This window comes from Pleuronectes platessa, chromosome 1 (assembly GCF_947347685.1).
Source record: "Pleuronectes platessa chromosome 1, fPlePla1.1, whole genome shotgun sequence".
NCBI lineage: Eukaryota > Metazoa > Chordata > Actinopteri > Pleuronectiformes > Pleuronectidae > Pleuronectes > Pleuronectes platessa.
In genome coordinates, this window is record NC_070626.1 from 8,608,308 (window position 1) to 8,631,619 (window position 23,312).

General features: G+C 40.8%; 2 protein-coding genes across 3 annotated transcripts in view; both read left to right on the forward strand.

Moving 5' to 3' along the window:
* LOC128444947 (insulin-like growth factor 1 receptor) overlaps positions 1–15,399 on the forward strand; it is a 42,326-nt gene extending 26,927 nt beyond the window's left edge. The window contains exons 6-21 of one of the 2 annotated variants that reach the window (XM_053427669.1): positions 1,281–1,489; positions 1,719–1,845; positions 2,658–2,893; positions 3,470–3,637; positions 3,732–3,939; positions 4,610–4,917; positions 5,012–5,145; positions 5,759–5,918; positions 6,053–6,152; positions 6,691–6,761; positions 6,852–7,081; positions 7,330–7,437; positions 7,615–7,777; positions 8,571–8,700; positions 8,867–9,001; positions 10,130–15,399. In XM_053427669.1, the coding sequence (XP_053283644.1) occupies positions 1,281–1,489; positions 1,719–1,845; positions 2,658–2,893; positions 3,470–3,637; positions 3,732–3,939; positions 4,610–4,917; positions 5,012–5,145; positions 5,759–5,918; positions 6,053–6,152; positions 6,691–6,761; positions 6,852–7,081; positions 7,330–7,437; positions 7,615–7,777; positions 8,571–8,700; positions 8,867–9,001; positions 10,130–10,655 (3,013 nt within the window). In that variant the 3' untranslated portion in view covers positions 10,656–15,399. The remainder of the gene's footprint in view (positions 1–1,280; positions 1,490–1,718; positions 1,846–2,657; positions 2,894–3,469; positions 3,638–3,731; positions 3,940–4,609; positions 4,918–5,011; positions 5,146–5,758; positions 5,919–6,052; positions 6,153–6,690; positions 6,762–6,851; positions 7,082–7,329; positions 7,438–7,614; positions 7,778–8,570; positions 8,701–8,866; positions 9,002–10,129) is intronic. The other variant, XM_053427674.1, reaches the window with a different exon arrangement.
* Positions 15,400–16,457: 1,058 nt separating this feature from the next.
* lrrc28 (leucine rich repeat containing 28) lies at positions 16,458–21,901 on the forward strand. Its single transcript, XM_053424111.1, has 10 exons — positions 16,458–16,607; positions 16,891–17,125; positions 17,530–17,570; positions 18,024–18,061; positions 18,300–18,437; positions 19,335–19,541; positions 19,629–19,731; positions 19,839–20,023; positions 20,445–20,604; positions 20,736–21,901. The coding sequence occupies exons 2-10, from the start codon at positions 16,958–16,960 to the stop codon at positions 20,803–20,805; spliced, it is 1,110 nt and encodes a 369-aa protein (XP_053280086.1). The 5' UTR covers positions 16,458–16,607; positions 16,891–16,957; the 3' UTR covers positions 20,806–21,901.
* Positions 21,902–23,312: the final 1,411 nt, after the last annotated feature.

Here is a 23,312-nt window from a genome sequence, read left to right on the forward strand (position 1 = left end):
GGTCACACTCCTAAGTTACTCCTCTTTCACATTCATAAATTAATGAAAGAGGATTCCCTTGAAAGGGTGCTTACTCTAAACCACTTTCAGACATGAACATCTGAAAAACTCTAACAGTGGAGTCCATATCTTTTCCGAAGTTTGCCTTTCACATATTAACAAAGAAGCAGAAGATTATCCTTGTCAGACACCCTCAAAACAACAGGCAGGATGTGATATGTTAATTCCACTGCGGCGATCACTTGTTGTTAACAACACTTCAACTCTGGCTCTTGAATCTTTTTCTCATATCAAGTTTACTTCTTCATCTTTTGTTTTGTTAAATTTTGCGTCCGTCACAACGTGAGAAACATTATCATCGCTCACAATGAATCCTCCGGATAATTTCTGGCTGTATTCTAGCATGGGCTTATTCTGACATTATCCAGAGTTTTTGCTGGGGGATGGCAGGAAGAACTTGAGAAAATGTCCACAGCCTTTGTCAAGGACATTTTCCTTCTCCCATCCAACCCATCTGGATAATTTCAGCAGGGGCCGTATGGGAAAGCAGCTCTAGTGACTATTCTCAGCATCAGTCAGACTTAAAAACTGATGTTTTGTTGCAATACTCTAACAAATGTGAGGAAAGAACCTTGTGTTTGTTTTATAATGTGGTTGGTCAAGGCCATCACTGAAATGTTATTTTGTCTGTGAGGGTGCAGACTGGATCGAAGACAGACTTCCATGTTTTGGTTTGAATAACTATTCTGTCACCAAAGTATATAAAAAAAAACTCACTCAAGAATCTTGTTTTTAACTTGAACGATTATCAACTGCATATCCCCCTTTTTATATAAGACCTTGGATGCAGCTTTACTTAGAACCGTCTACAGAAAGGCTCTCTCAGGGTCATGGAGTGGCCATCACTCCCCTCTCTGTCTGCTTCTCCTTGAGCTCACAGGAATCTTAGCATCCCAAGGCACACATTACAGTCATTCCTGGATGTCTGGGTGTTACCCAATGACTCATACAAGCTCCTCTCCCCTTTTCTCCTCTATACCCCTGTATCCCCTCTTCTCATTTCCTCTGTAAACCCCCCCTTTCTTAGACACCTCATTGTGCATTTTTTCAATTAAGCACTGAAAATAAGGCATTGTTCATGGTGGGAAAATTGGTCCACAGCTTGGCACGAATTCCGATACACACATAACCTTAAGCAGAAACAGTACACAGTGAGTATAGAACTAAGAGACTCATTGTTGACTATCTTTCATTCATCCTCTCCTCTTTCCACCCTCCAGCATGTACGCCTTCCATGCGTTTGACAACCAGCAGCTCCAGTATCTTTGGGACTGGAAACAGCACAATCTCACTATCAAAACAGGAAAGCTCTACTTCAGAGCCAACCCGAAGCTGTGCAGGTCTGAGATCCGCAACATGTGGAACAAAACGGGTATCCATGGCCGCTTTGATGAGAGCGATTTCCGAAACAACGGCGACCGAGCCAGCTGTAAGAGTCAAATGAGCATTAGTCTTATAACCACAAACATGTGAATTGCTATGTCCAGTACATGTGCAGGAGATAATCTACTGTTTCCAAACACCTCCTGAGTCTGATGTTGCTCTGCACCATGTGTCAGTATTTACTGCATTACTCTGTCAACATCACTAATTGCTGCACATTTGAACAGAAACATATTGAAGTACTTGATTTTAACTGTGTTCCCACTCCCTCCTAGGTGAAAGCACTATCCTGACGTTTAAGTCCAACACCACCAGCAGCACACGGATCAAACTGATCTGGCAGCGGTACCGGCCTCCTGACTACAGGAACCTCATCAGCTTTATTGTCTACTACAAGGAGGCGTAAGTGTTTCAGAGTAGCCCCAGTCATTGGCTTCTGATCGTAGCAGTGATAGGAACTGCAACTCAATTTCCCCAGCTTATTTTTACACTGGTCAACAGGATTTCAAATGCACTGAGCAATAAATAAAATAAACAAGATAAACAGTGGGTGGCACAAAGTCTTAAGTTCATGTGCCATCACATTATTCGAGGAGAATATTACATAAAAGCACCTTAGTTCAATTTTTAATGAACCAAAGGAATATGGCAAACACGAAATTTCTCCTAATTTGAGCAAGATTTTTTTTCCTAATTGAACCAACTTTCTTTTCAATCAAAATTTAAAGTGCAAATAAAAAAACATGTGATGGAAACACCTGGTGTTTTATTTAATGCTGTTTAGGGTTAGATTGTCTCAGTTTTATACATAAACACAAGAATAAATATCAAAAAATTACGATACAATAACTACACAAACATTCATTGCCCTTTACATTCCAACACCTGGAAGTTGAATGCGCATCATGATGTCACTAAGAAAAGTGCAGCATCAGCTGTTAGACTGCCAAAGTAAAGACAAAAGAAAATTGGTCACCAGTTTATTTTTCGTCACTAAGGATTGGAGCCAATAATAACTTGTGTTAACTGCAGAGTCATTTGACAGTTAATGCTGATTATATCCATTCTTATTGCCGAAAAAAGATTCATGTTAGCAGTGGTCCGTGGTTTTTTTTATCTCTGGAAAAGGGGCTTATATTACATAAATGTAACTGATATTAACAAATTTAAAAGGTTCATGATTATCTATTAACCTAATTTCTTCTTCTTTCCAGGCCATTCCAGAACATCACAGAGTTCGAGGGGCAGGACGGCTGTGGCTCCAACAGCTGGAACATGGTGGACGTGGAGCTGAGGCAGGACAAGAACTCTGACCCTGGCGTTCTGCTGTCTGGTCTGAAACCCTGGACGCAGTATGCCGTCTTCGTCAAGGCTATCACACTGATGGTGGAGGACAAACATATGCCAAGTGCCAAGAGCAAGGTTGTCTACATCCGCACAAGCCCCTCAGGTAAACATAGACTGAGAGTAGAGAAAACACAGTACTATGTAAATATGATCCTAGAATGGCTGCAAATGATCTAGCGGCGCTAAAATAGTGAAACACTTTTTAACTAAACCTCCATTAAATCTCTCAAACTTTCATCGGGCATGAGTGTTGGGGGAAGGTCAGACCATTAGTAGTGTTAGGACGTTTTAAAATACAATTATATACTAATGGACATTATATTTCCCTTGTTGAACTGTGATATTAACAGACTATACACATGGGATTTTTGCGATAACATTCCTGGGTATAATCCAGATGTACTGTAAGGAGATGAGGAAGAGAGTTTTTAAATAAACACAGCTGCAACCCAAAGAGATGGAGAAAACCCCATTTACAAAAACTATAATACAATTAGGGTGCTTTAAACAAATCCAGCTGCAGTGGAAAGATGTAGCAGTGCTGTGATGTCAGTGAATCACATCTGCACCAACCCTGAAGGAGAGCGGTTTCCTAAAAGCTGTTTGAAGTCAGGTTTCTCAAGCAGCCACATGGTGACGACACTGAGGTCAGAATAATTTAAACTTTTATCTCTCTCAGCGCCCTCCATGCCTCAGGATGTGCGGGCATACTCTAACTCCTCGACGCAGCTGCTTGTGCGTTGGTCGCCCCCCATCGCACCAAATGGAAACCAGACATATTACCTGGTCAGATGGCAGCAACAAACCGAAGACAGAGAGCTCTACCAACACAACTACTGCTCTAAAGGTGCGCACATAGATAAACACAGAACTTCATCACTCAACTCTACTGCTCGCTGTGTACATTGGTCATGAAACACATCCTCCTACTCCTCCTGCAGATCTGAAGATTCCCATAAGGATTGCTGCCATAGGTGTGGGAGACCAGGAAGAGGACACCAAGCCCACTAAATCGGATCCTGAGGGGGGAGATAAAGGTCCATGTTGCCCCTGCCCCAAGTCAGTGGAGGACCTGGAGGCAGAAGCCGCTGACGCCTCCTACCGAAAGGTCTTTGAAAACTTCCTGCACAACTCAATTTTTACACCAAGGTAAGCTACACATCATCATTATCTCATTGATTAGCTAAGCCTTTTTTGTCTAAAAAAGTGATAACCTCATTTTGTTAACTAATTTTATGCTGTGTTGCTCACACACGTTTTTGTGCAATATCCCTATAAATTCAGTTAGCCATCAAGAGCTGTCTTTTGCCATGATATAATAATGTTAAGTGTTTAAAAAACAGAAACAAAAAGGGAGAAGGGTCCACCATAACCCTAACCAAAACTTTGAAAGGGCCATTCATTCAGATACAAAGCATGGTCCATGTGGAGATAATACGAATAATTAACTCCTTTTCTATTTAAGTACAAAAAAATGTAGCACACATGCTCCTGGAACAATTTGGTAAACGTTCTTTGCACTCTAGTCAAGTTTGGATGTTGTGGAAGTGGTCTGATGTCACGTTAGCATAAACTTTGCTAGTGTAAGTTCCAGTGTGACAAGATCAGTTGGATCTGTACGGTCATTTTATTCATGCCTAAGTATAACAAGTTTCACCCCAGCTTCTGAAATTAAGGCCAACTGGTGATGACAAAGGGAATATACCTCAGACACTCTGAGCTGAGGGATGATTTTTAGTAACTGTGACATCGACATTGAAATAAAACGCAGTAAACAGTCAAAACCTTCTCCCCTTGTATCTCCACCATTCTCTTCCAGGCCTCCAGATCGTCGGCGCAGAGATCTCTTTGGCATCGCCAACTCCACTCACTCCCGCCGCAACCGTCTGCACACCAACAGTAGCAATGTCCCTCCTCTCCAAGCCGCTGTTAACAGCAGCACCCTGGCTGAGGTGGAGCCAGCTGACAGAGAGTTTTCTTTCAGGGAGCAAGCTGTGACAGAGCGCAGGCTGCAGATCTCTGGCCTGCAGCCGTTCACTGTGTACCGCATTGACATTCACGCCTGCAATCGACAGGTCCAGCGTTGCAGCGCGGCAGAGTTCGTCTTCTCCAGAACCAAGCCTGCAGGTTAGAGAAGTGTAGCTCAACCACTGTGTGGTTAACAGTGTTGTTGTTTTTGTCATTTGGCCACAATACTAACCTTTTTTCCTGTGTTTTCCAGAAAAGGCTGACGACATTCCGGGCCAGGTGACCTTGGAGGGCCATGAGGACTGGGTGTTTCTGCACTGGCCAGAGCCGCCTCGACCCAATGGACTCATCCTCATGTATGAGATCAAGCTTAAGCTGGCTGCTGAGGTAAAACAACATCTCCACATCGTCACTCGCATCCTGTTTGAGGAACATTTATTTAAAATAAACCAAAATTTATCAAAGTGAAGAATTCATTTATTTATCAGATGGGTCCACATTTGAATAAAATATTGTTGGACCCATCTGTTTGACCAGTCATTTACTTAATGGATTAGGACGAATCAAAACTATCCTCTTGAACTTGAAAGACTTGTCTGCATTAACTGTATTTATATTTTTTATATAAGATGTCATTTTGATAGATATGATTTGTTGTGGATTCTAAATGAATGTATGCTTAAAGAAAAAGACATTTGATATATGTATCCAGTTAACAGGAGTGATATGTTTATACCTAAGAAACTTTCTTAGGTGACAACAGCAGGTTTGCGTAAATATTAACCAAGCAAATGGCCCAATGAACAAAGATGAGTCTATTATTCATCAGTCAGAGTTTACACCTGAGAACACTCTTAATTGTCATTGCCCATTAAAAATTTAAAACAGCAGGGCATGGATTCTCTTTTGGATTAGTCCAATAATTCTGTGCATGTAAGTTTAATTGTTTCTCTCTTTTCCTAACTGTGTGTGTGTGTGTGGGTGTATGTGCTTGTGTCAGACTGAGAAACACGAGTGTGTCTCTGGTCAGATGTATCAGGCCCAGCGTGGCGTTCGGCTTTCCAACCTCAGTCCAGGAAACTACTCGGTCAGAGTGAGAGCCACGTCGCTGGCTGGCAACGGCTCCTGGACACATGTTGTTGATCTCTTTGTAGCTGAACGTAAGACACACACTCCCTGCATCTGCACACTGCGATTCTCCCTCCCAATTTTTTCCCAGTTTTCTAATAACACACACTATGTGTAACACTTTAAACAGAAACAACAACAGTAATTAAAATGTTCGATCCAACAGGATATGAAAACGTCCTCTATGCTATGATCTTCATTCCCATCGCCATCATCCTCTTCATCTGCCTGCTGGTCACAATGCTGGTGGCCTTCAACAGGAAAAGGTGTGTGATTCTGTGTATTGTAGTAATATGTGTATAGAGCATAGTGATTGTTTCTTCACCCATAAATATCTTAATACAAAATGCATTCAAAGAAAACCTGTTGAAGCTGAGTGACCTCGCCAAGCCGAACCAAAGCAGCAGTCCTATAATAATATATATAATAATATAATAATATAAACACCAATATAATGTATATAACATAATGATATTTTTTAATAGATTGTTTTAGGTCCAGAAGATATTTTGGGTAGTCTCTCTTAACATCTATCTGCATATTCGGTTTATACAGATCAAACTGTAATAGACACCAAAGAAATAAACTGTAATCTTTTTCTTATTGAATCAATTACTGCTAAATTCAATTCCTACAGCCCCTGTAGCTTTTAAACTGAAATGATTCTGTACTATGTTCTTTTGGAAACGGATATCTCTGATGGTACTCAATGCAGATCCCAAAAGTATATAAGTATATTGTGTGAGTGTAAAGTTAAATGCAAGTGTGTATATTGCCAAAGCTTCTGTTTTTTTATTTGGTCAGGAATAGCGACCGTCTTGGAAACGGAGTCCTGTATGCCTCAGTCAATCCAGAGTACTTCAGTGCTGCAGAAAGTGAGTGAAATGTTAATGTGAATAATGTAGTGCACAGTGTTATTGTGTATTGTGAGTTTTAATACATGAATCTTTTCACCTTGTGTTCAGTGTATGTACCAGATGAGTGGGAGGTGGCGCGGGAGAAGATCGCCCTGAGTCGAGAGCTTGGCCAGGGCTCGTTTGGCATGGTGTATGAAGGCCTGGCGAAGGGCGTGGTCAAAGACGAGCCAGAGACACGAGTCGCCATCAAGACTGTCAACGAGTCCGCCAGCATGAGGGAGAGAATAGAGTTTCTCAATGAAGCCTCCGTCATGAAGGAGTTCAACTGTCACCATGTGGTACGTACACACCCAAGCACAGACATCCAATGACATGACATGCACACATACACACACACACAGATCACCCACAGGGATCCTTTAACATTAGGCCAGTGGATGTTCCTCCTCTTTGTCCTGAGACTTTTAAACCATTAGAGAATAAACAAATGTTTGAATCCACACATTAGTGTATTGAAGAATAAACATCAGTTTCTTCAGGGGACAAGATTGTGAGTCCTCATTGCGATGTGTTGTGTTTATTGCAGGTTCGTCTCCTGGGAGTGGTCTCTCAGGGTCAGCCCACTCTGGTCATCATGGAGCTGATGACACGAGGAGACCTTAAGAGTTACTTGCGCTCCCTCCGACCTAAAGAGGTACTGTCTGACTTATTAACTGCTTCTTCCAACTAGAGCCTCAATTACATTTCTGTGTCACAAGGGTTTAATAATTACATTTTAGGAACCATTGCCAATTTAGATTTTGTATTCTAAGACTGACCTTGTTCTTCACGTACAACTTACTCTTCTCTCTGTCTGTCTTTCTGTCTGCAGCAGCAGTGGACGAGCCTGTCTCTCCCTCCTCTGAAGAAGATGCTTCAGATGGCAGGGCAGATCGCTGATGGCATGGCATACCTCAACGCCAACAAGTTTGTCCACAGAGATCTGGCAGCCAGGAACTGCATGGTGGCTGAGGACTTCATCGTTAAGATTGGAGGTAGAGAACTGTAGGGGCATCAGAGGTCACCGTCACCTGAGAAACTGAAGAGGGAGGGAGTTCAAAGCAGGCCCATTAAGTGGAAATTAAATGGGGGCTACTTGACAACCAGACTATCAAGGGAACATTAATCCCAGATAGAGTATTTCATGGTTACAAAAGTGTGCCCCCGAACACAAAAAGACCTGGGGGAATTCTGCCAGAACTCTTCTATCATTTGAAAGTTGAGACCAGGACAGAAGTGAGAAAATGCTGGACCAATCCCAGTCGGGAGAAACAGACCCTATCTGCACAGATTTCACATCTGATGCTTTAAAAAGTTTACGTTTCACCTAATGTATTGTTGGCAGATTTCTCCCCTGTGCCTGGCTGTGATGCAATATAATCCATCCTCAAGGAAAGTTTCAAATTATAAACAAAAACATGATGTGAAACAGACCTGGAAATATAATATGGATCTGAACCCGTACAGGTCCTGGGTTGTACATCTAATCTTAGAGGTGAAGTGAACCTTCTAAAACCAGTGGTGTACATGTGTCCACACCTTTTCATCGTGTGTGACTTTAATACCAGCACAGAGTGATCTGTAAAGGATCATGCTTACAGTAATATGCCTTGGTTAATTACCTTAGTAAATGTCGCCCTCCAATGTAATATGGACCACACAACAGACAACATGTAGAATAACATGGAGATATTTACATCCAGTGTCTGGTTTGTTATGTGGCCAGATTTGCCTTTGTTCCAGTTTTTCACTTTTGTCTTTTTCACTTCTGTTTGTGTGTAATGTTAGATTTTGGCATGACCAGAGACATATATGAGACGGATTACTACCGCAAAGGTGGTAAGGGTCTGCTCCCTGTCCGCTGGATGTCACCAGAGTCCCTGAAGGATGGAGTCTTCACGATTAACTCTGATATTTGGTGAGCAGACACATACACACACACACACACACAGACACATATATACACAGACACATGGCTGCTTCTTTTTCTGTGTTAACTGCTTTCAAATCATATGATCTGATCATAACTGTGATAATGGAAGTCACACTCCTTTACCCCCTCCTCCCTCTGTCCCCCTGTGTAGGTCGTTTGGGGTTGTTCTGTGGGAGATTTCCACTCTGTCTGAGCAGCCGTACCAGGGTCTCACAAATGAGCAGGTGCTCCGCTTTGTCATGGACGGAGGGCTGCTGGAGAAACCACAAAGCTGTCCTGACATGCTGTAAGACACAAACACACACACTTCTCTGCAGAGAAACACATCAACACACGACTGACCTACAAACTACCATCTGGGCATCTTGTTTTCTTCTTCTCCACTAGTTCAATCATACATGACTTCTATTCATTCTCACAAACAGTTAAGCTTTTCTGCTGCTCCACCTCAGCCTGCGGGTCATTGGGATTTCCACACCACAGCCCTTCTGTTTGTCACTGTGCACTCTTGTGTTTTCCATGATGTGTTTGTACTTAATATGAAAGAGCCTGAGTATAAACCCACATCAAAAGAGCTGTGAACGTTGCAGATAAATTTGGCCACCAACCACAAAAACATTGAGGGTGGTGGAGTCATGAGGAGAACAAATGTGAAGCCACAGGGTTTGTTGTGAGAATAATGATGAGGGCTTGCTTTCAAAATCCACTCTCTGTTCATTTGAGGGTTCTCTAACAGCAATCACACACATATACGCTTCTAAACGACATCATGTTGTATGGCATAGTTTGTAATAGCGTACACAGTATCCACTTAAAGGCACAGTTTAACAATTCTGAAAATAAACTTCCTTCATTAAAATAATTGTAAGATAGTACCATATATAAAGTGCTTTACTATTTCAATTGTTGTGAACGTTGTGAGAAATTAATAGCTGAACGATGAATACAACTTTGTTACGTCACATTGTGTCAAACTAATAACAGCCGTTACTGAGCTGTCCCAAGTCAGTAGATTACATATTGTGATTGAACAGGGGGTCCAGTCCTGGAACTCACATGCAGCATGCTCTCCTGTAGGATATAACAGCAAGAGGAACTTGTTTTTTAGATTGGCCCACCTATGCAGGATTTCTCAGTGATCGTCAGTGTGACTATTACTGATGGAACCATCGTCAATGTGCTTGTGTGTACTATTTGAAATAAACACCCTATATATGGCCATCAATATTGATACTGTGTTAAGCTTTCACAAATAAATGATTATATAGTTAACACTGTAAGTTCACTGAAAGTAAAACTTTTAACCACAGATTCAATACTCTATCACAGAAGACAGGCTAAACCTAAAGAAGGTTTAGCATGTTGGTAAGAGGAGCTAATGTTTGTGTGTGTGTGTGCGATTGTGTGTGCCTAGGTTCGAACTGATGCGAATGTGTTGGCAGTTCAATCCTAAGATGCGTCCAGCCTTTGTGGAGATCATCAGCAGCATCAAGGATGAACTGGAGCCGTCGTTCAAAGAGGTTAGTTTCTTCTACAGCGCTGACAACAAGCCGACCGAGGAGCAGCAGGTCCACCTGGACAAAATGGACAGCATTGAAGATGTTCCTCTGGACCAACCTTCGTCCACACAGCCACAGCAATCCCTAGTCCCCCAACAGACCCCGCCCTCCCCGAGCTCAGAGGCTCCACCTGCCCCCTCACTGAGCCCATGCTCCCCTTCCTCTCCCTGTACATCAACCGCTGCCATGGACAAGCAGGCGACAGGCCAGCAGGCGGCCAACGGGCTGTCGGGTCCAAGCCTTGCAGCAGGGTCAGAGCTCGGGACAGGCGCGGGCGCCACAATGCGGCCATCTCTTGAGGATCTGCCGCCGTATGCACACATGAACGGTGGACGCAAAAACGAAAGGGCCATGCCCCTCCCGCAGTCTTCTGCTTGCTGATGGGATAGACACACCAACCAGACTGCCCCCTGCTGCTCTGCAGAACCTGATGTCACAGTGGGTGTGATCTTTTAAAAAAAATATTGATAATATAGATAAACACCAAAACCATCCCTACTATCTGGGCGTGGTTACTCAGAGAGGAGCAAAGACTCACAGGAAGTCGGAGGAACTGTTTCTGTTACTGTTAGTTCATGCTCTGCTGTAACTCCATTCACTCTTTTCAGATTATTCTACTTGAGGTTTCTACCAGCTGGCTGTCAGATGTGACACTGCCCTCGCTGCTGAGTGGAAAGACCAAAAAAAGAAAGAAAAAAAAAAGAAAAAAGACAGGAAAATATAAAAATAATTGGGGGAGATCCCTCTGTCTCTCTCTCTCTCTTTATGGATCATCTTATTTTATAAATCGGTGTTTGCTACTTTTTATATGTATTTCCAAACAGAAAGACAAAATGTATAGGCCTTTATAAACAACTGGTGTTTTGATCACTTTTGGGCGGGCATTATGGTGAAACTGTTAAGCATATCAAATGAAAAAAAAGATCAGCGTCTTCGTCTGTCGTTCAGTAGACTTGTTGCGGCAGGATGGGTCTCAGCATAATGCCAGGTCGACAGCCATTCTGCTGAATCTTAAACAACCAAGGGGAGAAAGGTCAAACCTGCCAAATTTGTTGCCAAAATTGTACTTTTTGTCAAAGGATCTCCTCTGCAGTCTTGCCCTGCAACACACCAGATGGAAAATGGAAGAAAATCAAAAGCACTTGGATTTGTTACCACACTGTTAGTTCATTTTTGATGACATGTCCCTCTACAGTCCTACACCACTCCTCTATTGCTGTTTGATACACACACACACATACTGTACTATATCAGATTGAAGTCATAGACAGAGGTTACATCAATTTATCTGAAATTCAGCCACATCCTGTGGCAAGTGCTGTTTCGTTACAGTTTAACTGCCAATACAGTCAATAAGTCAAAATAATTCAATAAAGAGGTGAGGACTGCAAAGGGAATGAAGCATAAAGAAGAAGATAAATATAAACACTAGATCTATAAAGGCGTTAGCTCCTTGTTCAAAGACGTCCTTGCTGTATACAAACAGGTATTTTTTTAGACTAGCCATTAGTCTCCAACATTTACAACATCTTTACGTGGGCAGATCATTTATGTACACACCAGTTGTTTTTGTCACTTTTCTAACTTTTGTATGGTAGGAGACATTTATCATGTACAGAACAAAGCTGCTATTCCTTATTTCTCTTGTGGTTGTAATATAGTTAATATCTATATATAAAAAGAGAACTCCTTCAGGTTGGATCTACGAACGTTTCCACTACAGTCCATTTTTTAATGCTTGTAACTGTATAAAGTGTATCTGACCCAGTTTCTTTTCTGTGTTTGCGTAAAAAAGGTATGACAATTGAAATTGTGTGTTTTCAAAACACCTGTAATGTCCCCTCCCATCTTACGATAGGACAGCGATGGTGCCAGCGGCACTCAAAGTTCTCATGTTCTCATGTTCTATGGGACACATTCGAGCTCGGTCCTCTAAGGTTTGGACTAGCCCACCTCAACCCATCATCATACTCGGAGATTAAATCGTCACTGCTGAGTCCCAACTAAATCTCAGGTCAGAGAGAAAAGTAAAATCCTTTTCTACGTTCTTTTTTGTGCTGTCATACCCAGAGACATTGTGTGTCTCATTCTATGTCCCTCTGACTGGGTTATTGCATTTTCTCTCATCATTAGGCAAGAGCAATCTTTCTTACATCAGCCTGACACCAGAATAGGGTTTCCATGGGTCCTTGCACTTCAATGAGTCTAAATACACCTGAATATATTAATAAATAATACTGTTAGTTATATAATCGAAATGGATCAACGAATTTTTTTTTTTATTTACTTTATTTTAATGACCCGTCATTAACAAGAAACTTTTAATGTTTGTTTTATAGTTCATATATATATCACTCAGTGGATAAATTAATTCAAACTTAGCTTAACCTTATTTTACACAAGCTCTGTTTTATATTTTTCAACTCCTTGTTTTCCTTTTTCATGGTCTCCCTTCAAAATATATTCTTTATATGTCCCTTGTTTTTTTCGCGTGTATCATTATTTGACGCTAAAGCATTTTAGCCAACACACAAATGTCAACAGAGTTAGCTAGCTAACTCTGTTGACATTTAAAATAAACATGTAAAATAAAAAGCTTTTTTTATTTTACTTGGTTTATTTCGATACATGCGTCATTAAATGACGAACAAAATTGAAGGAGACATGAAACACAAATTAAGAGATTAAGAGAATTTATGAAAACAAATGCACGATGCCTTCTTGCTAGTGTTAGCTAGCTAATTAGGCACATTTAGCTGCAGCTGGTTTGCTAGCTGAAAGCGGCTCTTTGTGTTTAGCTAGCAGTACTTTTAGGCAAGCTAGGCAGATGCTAGGCACACATAGAAATGCTGGACTTTATTATACATGGACACAGCAGTGTTGTCGTCATATCAGCATTGTTAAGTATTGTTAATATAGATGATTAAAAGTGTGCAAACTTAAAAAAGGAAAACTGACGTACTGGAGAATATAATGAGCAAGAGAAAGCTAAATAGGAGTAAAATGAATCATACTGAGAAAGGATTTGTATTTTCCTTTTACTTTCCATTGTGATTATTTAGATAACAGTATTATTGATGAGTTCATTGGTTCTAATAATATTTCATAAATTTGTTTGGACCTTTCAGGCTTCATAAAATGTTTGCTGCGTAAAAGAAACTGTGTTGAAGATACAGACTAAATTCAAAATGGAATTGAATCAGTTCAGAAGCAAGTGTGGACATCTTGTTTTTCTGAAGGCAAGTGCAAAAAACAAAAGAAGAAAAAACCCTGTCTGTTTGGATAATTTCACTTCCTGCTAATCAATGTTTCTCTTGAATCAAGGGTGCTGCTGGAGTAATCCATATTATTTATCTGTTTTCAACATATTAGCATGTTTGTAGAAGATTGCTGAAGTAAAGGTGGTTTGAGAAATGGGTGGAACTGAGAATTTCTTTGAAAATTGCTTTAGTAAAAACAAGATTTCGCACCCGAGGATGATGCTAAACCTATTAAACAAATCCTGGACATGTTCTGTTATTAGACAACTCAACCTGAATTCGACAAGAGAGCTAACTGAAGGTCCTATGTGCTGAACATCTAAGAGTGTATCAGATTTTATGAAGAGGTGTATAATCAGAGAGGACCACATGGAGTAGATTTGTCTCATTAACTTCAAAACGTTGTTTTTGGATTTTCCCAGCCCAGATGTTTTTGGTTATTTATGTTACTTTTCATTTGAAGTGTTAAATCACTGTACAAATTCCCCACAAGTTGTTTTTTCCTTCTAGTATTTGTATTTTTTTTTGCTATTTCGGGGGAAGGTTTCGTTGTTATTCCTTCAACCATCCATCTACCTCACTGTTTTGTTTTTTTCCTTTTTCAATCTATATAAATGTACAGAAAAAAAAACATTTCATCTCCGTTGTTTGGCTACAACGGTCGTCTTAGTAAGAGCTGTTGATAAGGTCAAATTTAAACCACAAACCAAACCATTCTCAGATCATTCCTAATAGAGAAGAAAAGAGTTCTGTAACTTTTTTGGTGGGGGGGGCTTATACTAGACTTAAAGGCTGGCTTTATTTCTCGGATGCTCGCCTGTGAGAGGCGGTGGCGTGTTCCTCCCTTGCAGTTAAAGCCTCCTCACCTCCTCCCTTTCTCCACACTCCCCTCTCCCTCTGCTCCTCCCACTACTTTGAAGTGTAGTTCCAGTTAGGGGCTCTCGTGCGTTGCTGTTACCTTATTACATGCATCGGTTTTCTGGTGGGTCCTTTGCTTGACGAGAAAATAGGTCTATTCTTTCTTTTTTAACAACAAAATGTAAACATGTTATTTTGCAATGAAACACAACTGAACTTAAATATAAACAAGCAAAACTGATACTTAAACTTTCAATTTAGTTTTTGTGTTGCACAAATTCAAGTAAGTCATTTCTGGCTACCATATGTTTGGATCAGGTGTGACTTGAGAAACACCTCAAGTGTGAGGAGCTGGATAAAGATGTTGTATTTGTTTTTGTTTTTATTACCACCATTACAGGAATTACAGGTACTGTTCCTTGTGCCTAGACCTGTTGCCGTGGTGATCATAATCCCAGAAAAAAACATCCTGACTATTCTCTTCTCCTTTTTTTCTTCTTTTTTCACGAGTCTTCTTCCCACCCTCATTGGAATCATTGTAATTTCAGGCTGGGAGTCTCAGTGATATGAGTCCTCCGGTCCAGTCCGCCCACAAAAGCAGACTGTGGTGGTCGCGTGGCGGTTTGAACTGACGTGAATGGGTATTTCACTGTTTGTGGTCTGATTTCACTTAAACCACTGGAACACCTCACAGAGCGGACTTCAAATCGAACAAATTTCTTCTCTTAGTTTTTTTTGTTACACCGATGGCCAATTTGTCACCAAGATTTTGATGTGTGTAAATTATTCATAGCCTTCCAGCTCTTGTGTTTCAACTGCAATGATCTGTTAGACAAAAGTCCAATTTTTGGTTTTCTTTTGTACATGCTGTTGTAAGAATTTTTCCTGTTATCAATATAATCTGAGTACTGGGGAAATGATTGGCTGAAGGAAAAGAGAATGTCTGTTTCTCTGATTCTTTTTTTTCTACATGAGATTTAAGATGAATAAAAATGTATGCAAACTGTTTCGCTGCTCATGTTTTTGTGAACTGTGTCTTCTCTGCACCAATGTTGCTACATTTCAACTAATGCTAGTGAGGGTAAAATATCCAATCCTTCATATTCAGTTTATCTGGTAGAGTTTGTGCAGTGCATTAAGGTCGCAGGGCAGAAACTTTCAGAGGCTGTGCAATGAACACACAGGGTGTACTTGAACCGCTCAAAAATCCCAGGCATCCAACGTTTGTCATCCCTAAAAACAATTTACAAGCTACCCATCTAAAATTCCATTTTGAGAAGTAGCTGCATGTTAGTGGTGTGCAGGTGTAGAATTTCTAATGCAATTCAGCTAAGTGACTTCCAAACGAGAGTACTGAGTCAATTGGATTACCAGCACAGCCCAATAGTGGCAGAGCTAAATATAAAACTGGATCTCCAACAGAAAGGTGTAGAAAGATGCAGAGAGATCCTATTCCAACTATGACTTAACATAATTAAGTAACTAAATATGAGTTTGATTCATTCACTTTGTAGCTTTTAGATCACATACTACAAGGTATTTCTTATACATTAATACGTTAACTATTTTGGTATGCAAATACAACTTGCCTATGCAAACATACTTATCTGAATGTAGGACTTACAAAACAATATGTCTCAAAAGGGGGAAAAAAGTATATTTCAAGCAAGTACATTGTAAAGATTGAGTCATAGATAGACATGTGTTTAAATTTTATCTTGAAATCCGAATTTTCTTATTAGTATTATCAATAAGATAATACATCAAAAAGAAAAAATTATGAAAATTTAAAAGAATTGAATCAAACAATAAGTTAATATAGTAGCTTGTCTGTGAGCTCATTTCAACAACTTTATTTAGTATGTTGGGTAGTTTCATCTACAAGCAAGCGTCATATTTTACATATTGTTTGTTTTGTACTAAATAAAGATATCAGTGAGGTGAAAGCACAACATTAAATTGCGTGAAACTGCACTTGAATACTTTTTCTATATAAATACGATGCATTCTAACGTTCTACCAGCGGGTTACAGCGAAGCACTATTTAGGAGAAAAGAGAAGAAGAAGAAGAAGAGTGACGTCACACGTTGTTGCTGCTCTACGACCCTTTACGTCTCGAGCTTCATGTCTTCTTAAAAGTACACGTCTAAATACAGGCAGGTCCCGAGTGTGTGTGGGGATTAAAATGAAATAAACACACTCCTACACAGTTAAGGTAAATAACTTCCTTCCTGTTGTTGAAAGCAAACGACTACTAGCAGCCTCTTAGCTAGCATGCTAACGGTGATGGGTATGGAACATGTCAGCTAACAGCCGACGCTAGCTACAGGCTACAGGCTGTTGGTGCTGCTGCTGCTGACGCTCACGTCAGCTCCTGAATCCGCTGTTAACTCCTGTAGCCACACAGATTGTGAGCTAAGCACAGGCCTGAGTTTAGTTTAACCTTTGCTCCGTTGTCTCTGCTGTGTGACGATGCTCCTGCTCTGTTCTCCTCTCAGTGATGCCATAGACGAAAGTGTCAGAGCCCAGGCTTCTCCATCAGGGAGGACAGAGGTCTCCTCAGCAATGGCAACTGAACTCCAGGAGACCATATTCATGGCCAAACAGGAACGCCACAAGAACCTGTTCCTCAACTACAGGAGCCTGAACGTCTTTCCCGTGGAGCTGCTGAAAGATGAAGGCCTACAGTATCTGGAGAGACTGTACATGAAGATGAACTCGCTCACTACACTGGTACGCACCCAGCAGGACGTGATGGTTTCACTATGTCAGACATCAGCAGCAAACGTTTTACCCAAAGTACAAATGAATAGACACAAATGTGCTTCAGAAACTTTTTTAAGTGAGGTAATGCAAGTACGTACTTGATTTTAAATATACTTTAATTACTAAAGGTAAAAGTATTGTTAAGTGCAGCCTATTCCATAATGCATTGTTAAAATGTAGTGCAGTCGAAAGTACAGATATCTGCTTATATATGTAGTGGAGTACAAGGGAAAAGTGCCTGGTAATAAACCTGCCTATGTAAAGTAGAGATACATGGGAAATGTACTGAAGTTCAGTAATGAAGTAACTCTTGTATTCACTGAGTATTTCTGCTCTTTCTCTCCCTCTCTCTCTCTCTCTCTTCCATTCAGCCTGACAATCTGGCTCAGAAGCTCCCCAACCTAATTGAACTGTGAGTGCTCGGCTCAGCTGTGTTTTTTGTGGAAATAATCTAAATAATTTTGTATTTTATTTTACTCCAAAGTGTTGCTACGTCCCTTCAAAGGCGTCCTTTGTGTTGTGTTGTTATTGTTGGCTGGTATAATATGAAAGGTGCATTGTAAATTTTGCCGGTCCCATACAGATGCAGATGTCAATTGAGAAGTCTTTGTAATTGCATCTGCTGAAATGATATATTTTACCTGGCTCACCTCACAGACATGATAACGAAAGACCTCACACTATTGTTGAACTTTAACCTATGAGATATGAAATTGCTAAGTCTAATTTACTGCCCATCCTAATCAGCAGTCCCTGGTATAAGAGATATTGTATCTTAATGGGACCTTTCCTCTTAATTGCATGATGAAACAGATAAACTGAATGGAAATCAGTTTGTATAGTAACAATTTTTTTTCTTTTCAAGGTATTTGCACTCAAACAACATAATGATTATTCCTGAAGGTAAGCACACCACACGTCATAATAACATTCCTGAGTCTACACTTATTTGTGTCATCTTTCTTTGTCACTTAGTTTTCTTCAAACAGCAGGTGACACTGATTTATTCATACTGACATGACACGATAGATATTTAAACTAGAGAAGATTATATTTGACTATTTTTATCTACATGTGTGAGAGAAGTTAGAAGAAGTTTGTCTGCTGGACATCATTTAGGTGACTGTGGTTTGATCCTCAGCTATTGGAAACCTGGCTAGGCTGCAGTCCTTGGATCTGAGCAGTAACGCCCTCCAGCTCCTCTGTCCAGAGATTGGCCGACTGAGGTCCCTGCGACACCTGAGACTGTCCAATAACCAGCTGAAGTACCTTCCTCCAGGTGAAAACCAGCAGTTGTCTGCCTTGTTTGTTTATTTCGGTTATGTCTTCTTCAACTGTACCAAATTTTACCTTTCTATTATCAGTATTGACTTGAAGAAGTATTCAGAAATAGTCTCATAGAAATTAATGATATCAGTTTGTATAATAAAAGCATTAAGACAAAAACATGACACATTTCAAGTGTCAAAAAAAACAACTGAATAAAAATGTAATGAACATGACATAACAGATGAATAAGATAAAAGCCGACATATAAACTTAAAGAAAACCATCTTTGTGTGTAGGTGAGTTGTATCTTGTCGGCCAGCAGGGGGCGACAGCGACACCAAAATTAAATGAGGTCACTGTCCTCAAGAGCAAGGTGCTGATAATATAATCTGTGAGAGAAGCAAATATTAACGGAAAGATTACAATTTTACCCATCTACCTTGAAACACTTCATCTCAAATGACAAGTTGTGTTGATCTTTGTGGTTTCATTACCATGAAAAGTCTAGTTTACAGATGTGTTCACAACTGTCTCTGTCAACATTTCTTTTAAATTGACTGAATCTTCTCACTCACTGTAAGTAAGTGTCTCTAGAACAGGACATTTTACTCAGAAACATCCACGTGTCGGCCTGGTTATCAGAATGTTCTTTCTGGGTTCCAGACTATTTAGCGAGGTTAGATGAAGTGAACTGATGAGCTGATACTCAGCTTATAAATGACAAAAGGCTTGAATGATCAAAGACTATTAAGGGTAATTCATATTCTAACTTTTTTGTATAAAAACTTCACTCCACTCAAGTTTCAAGCTGTTTTATTTAATTGTTTTAGATTTTTTTTCGATGTAGGAATCAGGTTTGTTAAGGTTGATTCAGTCTTTCTCTCTTGGGTTTGCCTGATGTCTCCAGAGATCGGTGATCTGCACGAACTGGAGACTCTGGACGTGTCCATGAATCAGCTGATGTCTCTACCACATCGTCTGCATCGCTGTTTGTCTCTACAGAATCTGACAGCCGACCACAACCTGCTGTGCCATGTTCCCCGGCAGCTCTGCTGGCTCCACCGCCTCAACCAGCTCTCCATGGCCGCCAACCGGCTGACCTTTCTACCGCTGGGTCCGTATAACCTGTTATCTGTCTGTTGCCATAGTGATGTAGATGAAATAAGCAGGGAAATGTGAATATACTGTATGTATGTTTCAGATCTGGGCAGATCGCGGGAGCTGCAGTTTGTTTTTGTGGACAATAACATGGACCTGAAAGGCCTCCCCTCATACTTGTATAACAAGGTCATCGGCTGCAGCGGGTAAGAGCTAACCTGGAAAACTGCACACATGCACTGGTTGAATGAAGGAGGTAGATTACAGAAAAGAGAAAAATGTGATGGAAAGGTCACGTGTTGCTTCTGTGCAGGTGCGGAGTGTCGTCGCAGGTGTTGGAGAGCGACCTGAGAGAGGTGCCGGGTAACGCGCTGAGTCAAGCTCTGGTTGGGTTATCGGCTGAGGTGAAGGTGGTTGGCTCAGAGACGGAGAACGTGGTTCCCCTGGAGGAGCTCGCCATGAGGACACTGCACCGCATCTACCACCACCGGCCAACAGGTGAGGTGTAAAGTCACAGTGTAGCTGTGCCTCAATTCTGGGGCCACATCTTTCAGGGACTTGAAGACCGCTTGTGTTACAGCGGCGCAACAAGACTGTCCCACAAATGTCTCCTACACATGCGGCCTTTCATACCCGAGAAACAAAGGCTTCAACGGGTGGATCCTTCTCGGGCCAACCCATCCAGGGGTTTATTGCGCCTTGGTGAAGTAATGACATTGGCAAGTTAATGTTTGAGTATCAATGCAGTCTATGTAGACTGCATTCTATGAAGGAGGCATCCCCTGATATTGGACACAGCTTCTGTTACCTGTGTGTTCACCGTACTGGCTTTTATAGAAAGAAGAAACATAAGCAATAAAATGACAGATTCCTTTAAGTATATATTCACTAAGTAAATTCCTGTGTTGTTGTTTTATAGACCTGAACTTGCTGCCTCCCATCGCCCTCCCAAAGAGCCTCCTGGACCTGCTGCAGTTCCCCCTGGGTCACTGTCACCGCTGCAGCCAGGCCATGTTCACCATCATCTACCCCAAACTATTCCCCCTCCGTGACACCGCCCTGGCAGGAGTGCACCGCAGGTTAGAACAAACATACCTCTGTTCCCCATTTGGATTTTCTACCAAAACAGTATGAATCTTGTTTTATATTTGCAAATTAATTCCTCTAAACTAACCTATCACACTCGGTTTCCTCACTTTTCTCTCTTCAGGACGACCGTGAGCTTTGTGGCCTATTGCTGCTCCAGTCACTGCCTCCGGACATTTGACCTCCAGGGTTAAAATCCCCTCATTCACCCGTTTACACATTCGATGAAGAAGGTGTTGACTGGGTGTCCAGCAGGTGCCAGATAAAGAGCTTGTTGTTTGTGTGGATCTTGAATCTATCTGTGTGCTGCATCAGGGCAGGAAGTCTGTGCTTGAAACAAAGAACCGCAGATTTGCAGCGTCTGGTGATGTTTGATGGATCAGATCATGGACACAGGACTCGTTCTGCAGCGTTTCAACACGGTAGACGAAGACTCAATCCGAGATGGAGCTTCTGTCGGGAGTCAAACTCGAACGATTGCACCGCTGTGTGTGTGTGGTGAGGGTCAAAATAATAACTACTGTGTGAACGCTGTGCACCACTGGGCTTCTGTCTAAAAACTAACAGTATTAAACTTAAGTTAACTCAGTAATTGGCACTTTTTAAGAACAAGCACTGTTTGATATTTGTGAAATCAGTAAATTCTCACACAGACGCATCCCATTGATTGGGGAGTCAATTCATATTATTAATATGGATTATTTGACTGATTACCAAGGACTATTTGAAGGCTTGTAATTTAAAATAATATGTATCTGTGTGATGTGTGTAATTTACAGCAGCGGAGAAGAACCTACCACATTAACTTTCCTCGAGAAGCCATGTGTCTTTGAGCATGTGACACTCGTCTCACAGTGACGTCTGAATTTATACACTCTGTCAACATGACACATTTCATGAGATCAGACTTATGGTCGTCAGTGTGACTTTATTTCTAAAATCTTGTCTCCAGTCAATAAGATGAGCCAAGGATTGGTTTGACATATTTGTTAAACGGATACCTGAATGTTGTCAAGTCTCTTCTAAGGCAGGTATCGATTTTTAAATGATGGCTGGTTTTGGAGCAAAAGTAAATATGAAATTTATATTTTAAAAACAAATTTTTCCATTACCAGCATTTAAATTTAATATCAGTGTAAAATTTCAGGATCCTACAAAGATTCCTCAGAGGCACCGTTCGATTCTCTCGTCGGACTGACGCCTGTGTGTTGATATTCATGATTGTACAGTGTAAGTTATCATTTGTTTTGATTGTGTTGCTTTTGGCAATAAATGTTGACTGTTGTTTGAGCTTTGTGAGTTTTTTACACTACAGACACAGTTTGTCAGGGAAGCTGCATGGAGAGGCGTTAGTGTGGCTGCTTTTGTATCACTTGCTCAATGTTAAAATACACTTACAAAAAAACCCTTGTGACACTTTCATTTCAATACATTGTTTTGTTTTCCACTCTGTAGCTAAATATCACATTCTAAAACTGGCCGTAAATAATTTTTGGCTTTTTTTAAGTTGCTAAAAGCTGATTATAGCAAGGTTTAAATGCATCCAGCCTTCGTCTATGTAACATTTATCTAGTTTACTTTTTCAATACTTCCTTTGACAAGTATTCTGATGATTACAAGCAGGTTTAGTTTGTAGCTCCCCTGAGAACCACTGGAAATGGTGTTGTAGGAGGAGGATGTGTGGGGTTGCAGGTCATGTAGCTGAGTCAACTAAGAAGTGCATGTTGCCTGAACTACTCTAAACCAACAGGTTAGTCGTTTACAGTTAAACTGGATATTTCAAGTTCACCCAACATTTCACTTAAATGAGCTGAGGTAATAAACCTCAAATCTCCTGGCAGTCCCACAGTGATTCAAACTTACAACCGCTTCAGTGTCAACTCGCTAGTGTCCCTGTAAACTGTCAGATATGTAAGTAACTGTAATTAAAGTGGATTGTTATGCGTCTGGTCAGGTTATCAGATCTACAAATTAGTGTTGATCGGTGTCAGTAGATCAGCACTAATCAGGGAATCTGTCCCCGAACATTCAGATTCAGATTCAGATACACCCCTTTAGAAAAACAACAATGTGTTTGTACCCAAACACTCAGCTGCACTTGCAGGTGGGTCTTTGCTTCAGCCCCTGACTCAGTCTTGTCTGCTGCTCCATTCGTCCTCTTCAGTTAGAAACACTCCTCTGTGCAGCCTCACCTGACTCGTGTCCTCAGTGTTGTTAATCGTCTACAGCAGCTTCTTGAGATTCAGGATGAAACATGAATGATGCATCTGAGGGGAGAGTGACACTAAACGAATACAAAGACCAAAGTGAGGTGAGACGCCTTGTAAACTTTAAGAGTCTAAATTTAGCACATAAGCCATAATTAACTGTGAAATTAAAACGTTCTGTGGTCAATAAATAAATCTAAAGGTCATGTTGTACATAGCTTTCTGGTGTTTTTTAATATTTCTGTACTGTTCCCTATTTTATATTTATGTTTATGCACAAACATACCACAGCAAATGTATTGTATGTGTAAATAAACCCCCAATTCAGATTCCCATCCTAAATGATCAAATTTAATATAAATGGATTGAAATTTTGACTTGGTGACACACAAGGGCTGCAAATTACAATGCTTCCATGGCATCCATGTTAAATGTGTCCAAACTGTAGAAGTCAGCTAAGGACAGAACCATTCAGTGCCGTGAAAAAGATCGAG